The 7,543-nt window shown below is 43.7% G+C and overlaps 1 protein-coding gene across 1 annotated transcript; it reads right to left on the bottom strand.

Moving 5' to 3' along the window:
- Positions 1 to 308: 308 nt before the first annotated feature.
- LOC125529073 (chromatin remodeling protein DDM1) lies at positions 309 to 7,256 on the bottom strand. Its single transcript, XM_087517635.1, has 14 exons — positions 6,964 to 7,256; positions 6,381 to 6,779; positions 6,182 to 6,292; positions 5,292 to 5,638; positions 5,034 to 5,220; positions 4,766 to 4,941; positions 3,280 to 3,536; positions 3,087 to 3,191; positions 2,900 to 2,994; positions 2,662 to 2,781; positions 1,493 to 1,612; positions 1,192 to 1,290; positions 965 to 1,066; positions 309 to 859 (listed from the first exon to the last, which is right to left on the bottom strand). Exons 1-14 carry the CDS (start codon positions 7,138 to 7,140, stop codon positions 638 to 640), a joined length of 2,517 nt encoding a protein of 838 aa, XP_087373761.1. The 5' UTR covers positions 7,141 to 7,256; the 3' UTR covers positions 309 to 637.
- Positions 7,257 to 7,543: the final 287 nt, after the last annotated feature.

Below are 7,543 nucleotides of genomic sequence, written 5' to 3'. Positions count from 1 at the left end.
GTTCTAAAGGCAGCAAATTAATATTATAAAATGCAGAGCTGTCGTGTCTTTTCTGGAATTTATTTTTTAGAAGAGCCTTTTTTTCAGATGAGAGCTGTCTTTGTCTTTTGTAAGGCACAAGGGAGGACCAGGCTTTTTTTTGCAGGGTATTTTGGGCGACTGCCGGAGGGACCCCCTTCCGTATCTACTGATGGTAGGGCCTAACATTCTTTAAGTAGGGCCCAACATTTCTTAACAGTCAAGTGTACGCTTACACTTTGCTTTTTTGCAACGGTCCACAGAAAAATAAGAAGAAAAAACACCAGAAATTAGCACAGCAACGCATACTGGGGTAGCAGTCTCATTTCCAGACTAATTCAGCACAGACTAGTAGTACCATAACAGTCTTACATAGCTACTAGGGTGGTTGCCTTGGATGAAGGCACGAGCTGAGTTACATCACAACACAGCTCGCCAAAGGATCGATCAGCTCCTAATCTAGGGGGTGCAACGCCCGGTCGTCCATAATTACTTAGGGGGGATACATCATGTTGACAAAAACATCGGCCTTAACACAGGCGACGAACAAAGCCGGAGCACCAGTACACCGAGGCGTCGGTCGTCGTTGCCAGGCCGGTGACTGGGGCGGGCGCGGGGCTCAGCTGGTGAGCGCTGAGAGCATGCCGCCGCCGGCAGCCACCACGACCTCCCAGCCAGGCCCTTTGAGGGGGAAGTGCGGGGCGGCATCAGCGGCTGCACGCGCGCCGGTGAGGTCGCTCCGGTCCATCACCTTCAGGAGGTCCTCGTCGCTGATGTCCGTCTGGATCATCCTGTCTTCCTCGGCCTGCTCGTCCCTCAGAAGCGCCAGCAGCTCCCCCTCCTACATTTTCGACAAAACAAGAACGGTAAGTATTTTCTTTTGCTGCTCGATCACTGAATAAACAGTTTCCACAAGTAGGGGGCCAGGCAGAAATATTTATATTACATCTAAGGCGTTAGGCTTCGCGGCATCTTGCTGGAACTGTCCCTTCCCGATCACTACGTGCTCTAGCTTCAACTTTCCAAAAGCTTTCTTGATGATCCGTCCCTGCAACAATGAGAAGATGAGCATCGATGCCACAAAATGTGGCCAAGCAAGGGTCCGGAGGTCAGGTCATTTGATCCGGTGGTATCGATCCATAGCAACACTGAGAAGATGAGCATCACCCATACCTCAACAGAATTGGATGTCGCCAATCGATAAACATGAACTGGCTGTGTTTGGCCAATACGGTGGCATCGATCCATAGCCTGCAAATCCATCTGAGGATTCTGCAGAACAAACCAAAAAAAGTTCAGCTCATAACAGCAAAGAAAACTATCTGAAAGCAAGCATTGTACCAAGGAGTACGGCTACAATCAGAGAAGAAATATTCAAACAAGGCATTCTAATGGACTACACAACATAAAACCAGAAGAAAAATTCATCTGGACTACTAGAAACTACAAACTTTCCAGATAGATAGAAGCGTACCCAGTCACTATCATACAGGATACAAGTATCAGCAGAAGTAAGGTTGATACCAAGCCCACCAGCACGTGTGCTGAGAATGAAGACATTCATACCACTGTTTAAGTCATTAAACGCTGCTATCTGCCAAAGAAAAAAAGAAACCAAATATAGAGTGAGATAGCAACACCCATGGAGAGGCATCAATTATCCAACAGAAAAGGTTAAGCATGTACCCAAAAAAAGCAATATACAGGAACGTGCTATGGTTTAAAACACAATTGGTTCCATAATAATAGCCAGTTTGCCTTAATTAAAGTTTACATATATCAGGGCACCGCATAGGCAAAATGACAGTAGTTGTAAACCAACTCAGGTGCTGAACTGCTGATCCTTTATAAATTATGTTTAAGCAAACAATATTTTGATGAACCGGTGTGGAACATGGTAAAGAAGGCCTATCCAGTCTTATACCAACTAGCTGCCAAATTAGTCAGCTTTATTCCTTCCTGTGAGATACTTAGCACAGATTTTTCAAACTAGTTCTAGCTAACAAATTTCCTACTTGCAGTTTTCTACATAAATTCAGGAACCAACGGGGCTGGCAGTGCCTGGTAAGCAACTCAGGTGGATGTGTTGAATTAACATGATCCTGGAATTACATATTTGTGCCCAGAACTGCTCAAATTAATTCAACAGATGTAGTCAAGCTAGATGCTAAATTACTCGTGCGCACAAACAGGAAATCAAGGTGCATGCTGTGCAGAATATTAATACTAATGAGCATTGCGCCTTCAAGATCTAGACTGGCATTTGCACGGATAACACAAGTCAACTGAATAGGGATATCCATTCTATATGGACAAGGACCGCATTGTTAAGAAAGTAAGTTGAAATAGAGATATGATTGGCAGGTTTCTATATTGTCAGCGGAGATTGTGACGTCTACTGTATTCAATGAATCAACTTAACATTACCATCAATTAGTAATCTCAGAGCACAGTTAGTCTTGATTCTAAACATAGTTAGTAGTCAAGCTAGATGCTAAATTAATCATGACATCTAATAAGCTAGATGCTAAATTAATCATGACATCTAATGTTTAGTCTTGATTCTAACTTTCTAAGCATAGTTAGTAGCAGTAGTTATCTCAGAGCACACAAGCATACATACGATAAACTGGGCCTACCAACCTGGTTCCTCCTGTCTTCCAACTTAACATTACCATCAATTCGGCAAACCTTCAGGCCTTTCTCAGACAAATAATAGTCAAGGATGTCCAAAATCTTTGTCCATTGAGAAAATATTAGGACCTACAAATATATCAATTGAACTATATTTCAGATATGAAAAATAGACGTCATGAAACATGTGCCACAAACATATCTATTGAATTGCATATGAAGACTATGGAAGAAGATAACCCCCAACCTTGTGATTTCGTTTGATGAGAGCATTCAGTAACCTGTCCAACAGCTGAAATTTGCCACACTGTTCCAGAAGCTTATCAACAGGTGGATAGAGACCTGCAAAGAGAGGAAATATATGACAATGTACATAAAGGCATAAAACAATAAATAGAGCATGCAAATACGACATGTCCAATGAGATGACGCACTGTTTGAGTCAAAAGCAGAATGGAAAAGATCAGGGTGGCCACAATTTTTTCTCAGCTGAATGAGTAGATTATTTAGCTTTGTCTTGATGCCGGGCCTCCGCAAAACTACAATATATCAGAAATGTATCAAATTAGAATACTATTTACTTCTGCGCAGATTGAACAATGTAAGTATGCAGTTAGACATGCATACCAATATCTGCGCTCTCATGCAAGTAGTCATCAAATGTCTGCTCAATCAAGTGATTCTGGATTTGCTTCTGATGTTCAGTCATGTTAGCATATATGATTATCTCTTTCTTTCGTGGAAGCATGTGTTCTACATCCTCCTTCATCCGCCTTAAAAGGAATGGGCGCAAAATGGCATGAAGCTTTGAGACAACCAGGACTCTTTTCTTTTCATCAGTTTCTTCCTCTAGTTCCTCATCAGCCTTCCCAGAAAAATCAAACCTGTAAAACAATTGCCATCAGTGGATGGCGATGGCAATATTAATACAATTATACATAAAGTACTCAGGAAGAAAAATCACTATCTGTGTAACAAAAACATCACATGTTTGTCCATATTAATTTATCCATCGGTATACATCTGAGCAAACAGAACATATTAACAGGCAACATAAAAATAGAACTCCCTCCGTCCATAAAATAAGAGCGTTTTTTACACTACACTAGTGTCAGTGTAGTGTGAAAAACGCTCTTATATTATGGGATGGAGGGAGTATAAGATAAAACTTGACCAAAAATTAATACACAAATTAACAGACATGGCATTTCAGTGTCAGGTACGCAACATAAATCAGGAAGCTAATAAATGTGTCTGCCATTGCAGATATTCATCAAATAAAGCTCCTTAGGATCTATATACCCAAATTTTATAATAAAAAACAACCGTATACAGAACTGGATAACCAGAAATGGCTGCTCTGGAGCATGAGGACTGGTAATCCCTCGTTTTTTGGGAGTAATCTTTGAGGTTAGTAATTGTTCTGGCCCGCGATGCCACCACTGTGACCAGCCATATATAGGGGCTGTTTGGTTTGAGACTAACTTTGCCTAAGGTTGCCACACCTAAGGTTAGGCAAGTTTGACCAACTCGGATGGGTGTTTGGTTCAAGCCACACTAGGGTCCCGCATCACATACACTCAAAAAGTGTGGCAAGATTCCCTTAGGCTTGCCAACTTGTGGCTCTCATTTTGAAGAACTAACCATAGGCAAGTGTGGCAACATTGTATGGCAAAGTGTGGCATGGTTAGGCCTAGAACCAAACAGCCCCATAAATTCTTCTTAATAAATGGGCAGTGCCCCTGCCAGGTTACTACAATTTAGCTTATACTGGGAAACTGATATCTCAACTAATTAAATTCAACAGTTTCGTTTGCATTGGTTGAACCACTATATGTAAGGACCAAACATTGGTACTTCCAAGAATCCTGGCAAATGAGATATATGTGCAGTTAGATACTTATATTTATTGACTGCCAGGCTAGACAAATGTTATATTGGATAATCCAGGTAACTTGTATAATTACAACAATAAAACTACAAAAGGCAAACAAAAGGCCAAGAGACAGCAATCAGTTAATGGGAAACAAAAGTAATTCAAGGATACAAAGACTAATGAATAAAAATGGCACATACAGAAATTGCAGAGTAAATGGTAGGCAATGGATCATACCATGACTCAAATTCCTCATGGGATGAGAATATATCAGGCAAAATGAAGTTCAATAGAGACCACAGCTCTGCTAGATTATTCTGAAGAGGTGTTCCAGTCAAAAGGAGCTTGTTATCCATTGGGATGCGCCTCAACTCCCTCAGTAATTTGCACTTCGTATTTTTCAAACGATGCCCCTGGAAAAAAGAATCCGGCCAACACATAAATACATGTGGAAGAGAGAACAATATACAAGGACAATAATTCAGCTCATGTGCTATTCCGTTACCTCATCTACAACAACATACTTCCACTTATAATTAGCAAGAAACTTTGCATCAAACATGGCCATCTCATATGAAGTGATTATTATTGGAAAATCAGGACCAACAGTTTTGGGCATGTGTTTTCTCCTTAGCTCTGTCCGAGCCACTTTATCTCCATGATAAATCAGACCATTTATAGATGGAGCAAACCTGAAACCAAGTGTTCCACATAAGATAGCAAGCAGACTAAGCACAGTGAATCACAACTCTGGATGCTTTACCTCGTTAGCTCGTTCAACCAGTTTGACAGGGTGGAAAGGGGAGCAATAACCATGTATGGACCATGCAGGCCATTCCCTTTAAGATGAGCAAGAAATGCAATTGTCTGGATTGTTTTGCCAAGGCCCATTTGATCAGCCAGTATCCCATTAAGCCCATTTTGCCACAGTGATATTAGCCACTTAACACCCTTTATCTGGTAAGATTTCAACTTTCCCCCAGTCAACAATGGAACAAGGTTGGCTTGCTCTCTTTCCCACTTTTCTTCTTCCGTGAGAGTGCCATCATCAGCAGAGCGATCTTCGCGAGATCTTGAAAGCATGGCTACCACTGCCGTTTTAGCCTTCTTCTGAACAATGTTTCATTTTCAGTAGTCAAACACAACATAAGGTCTAATCGATGAACATGGATTGCTTTTCCTATATATTCTTCTAACTACCGATAGAGCAGGTTATCCACTCAGAATGTTGTGTCATCTCCAGGAAAATATTAAAAATGTTATTTCAACTGAGATGAACAAGTCCATGTCAAAGTAATTTAAACCTTAAAACATTATTCTAATGTGTAAACAGGTCTAGCTATGCTGCAACAAATCTTGAATAGCCCTTTTGACTAAGATTTGTGAGCTTTTATTAAGAATGATGCTGCTAACGGAAAGGAAGTCAGGAATTTTTGATGGATGGACATTATGAAATCAAACTCCCCCCATCTAGAATCATTCAAGCAGCAACACGCCTTTTCAAAAATCTTAAATCCATTGAACAGGCAATCCAGACTACACATCATACTGCAGTAAGCGATAGTATATGACAAGCAAGACATCTGCATAATCTAGAAGACAACCAAAGTATCTATGAAGCAGAGGATGGTAATATATGAAGTCTGAACTCACGTCATTGTACTGTGGCTTAGAGTTCGCCGCTTTCCTCTTCCTGCCCCGTCCTTTCTTTTGCTCTTCCACTGGTTCCTCTTCATCTTTAATTTCAACAGCAGTCGGCTTAACCTACAGGCCACACCACCACTGTTAGCAAAGAAGGGGAAATAACTAGCAAGAAACCTAAAATGGTCATCAGCGAGTGGGAGACGCGTACATCTGTGATCTGCTCCATCTTCTCAAGGAGAAATTCAGAATAGAGCTGTGTCTGCGTCAGCAGTTCATCCAACTTGCTGAACTTTGCCTTCGGGTCAAAGGCCTGCCTTGCGGCCTCTTCTCTCTTCCGGGCCTCCTCTTCTTCCTCTAGCTTAATCCGGGCCTGATACATCTCCTCTTCCTCCTTCGTCATCACCTCTGTGATGAGAGATACATCGCCGTTCTTGGCAGCGAGGTCAATAGGCAGAGGTGAAGTCGCACCCAGATGCTCAACCGATGTCTCGTCTTTGACGGAGTTCAGTAGCTGTTCTTCAGCCTTCAGCGCCTCCGCAATGGGGTGCGCCTCGCCGCCGTTGGCCTTGAGCTCGCCCGCTTTCCCATCCTTGGATCCGGCCATTTTCTAGTTTACCACAAAATAACCAGATTCAGACTAAAGGATGGAGAACCTCAACGACCAAGATACACAAATCGCATCAAGAAAATGAAAGGAAATGTTTTTTTCAACAGGAAAAAAAAGGGGGAAATAGGAAACGGAATGCACCTAGACATCTGTATTAAATCGGAAGGTTTTAATAGCGAATCACCTCTTCCTCCAGGACGGAGATGGGAGAATCTGCGTCGGCGTCGGCGGCAGCGGCAGCGGTGGTGTTGGCGGCGGCGGCTGCCTCCCTCTTCGCCCCATTCGCCACGGCGACCACCATCTCGGCCCCGGCGGCGACAGGCGCGGACGTCGCCGACTGTCGGTGGGGCCGAGGCGTCATGCAGCAGCCCCTGCTGCGGCGGAGTCGGCGGCGAGTGGCGGTGGTCGAGGAGGGGGGGAGTGGCGGCGGCGACGACGGAGGAAGAGGGCTTCGGCAGGGTTCTGTGCGTGTTTTTACTGAGGGGGAGAAGGGTTGGGGTCCTCGCTCGCCTATATACACGCACCGCGCACGGTGCCAGAACCGCTCACTGACTTTAGGGTCCACCAGATGGTGCGACCCCACATGTCGGTGAGGAGTGTTTAGGAGGTTGCGGTGATTCGGGAAGTTGGCCCGGGGAATGGGGGCACGGGCTCCTGAACCCTGCAGAGTGGGGTGGTACGGCCGATCTGTTATACATACACCCGGTCCGGTGGACTCTGCTCGCTGAGCGGTGGGGCCGCGCTGTAGGTTTCGCGTTGGTCCA

Source organism: Triticum urartu, chromosome 4A (assembly GCF_056163025.1).
Source record: "Triticum urartu cultivar PI428250 chromosome 4A, HENAU_Tu73, whole genome shotgun sequence".
Taxonomy (NCBI): domain Eukaryota; kingdom Viridiplantae; phylum Streptophyta; class Magnoliopsida; order Poales; family Poaceae; genus Triticum; species Triticum urartu.
Note: the sequence above shows the minus strand (reverse complement) of the source record. Positions and strands in the feature narration are given on the sequence as shown.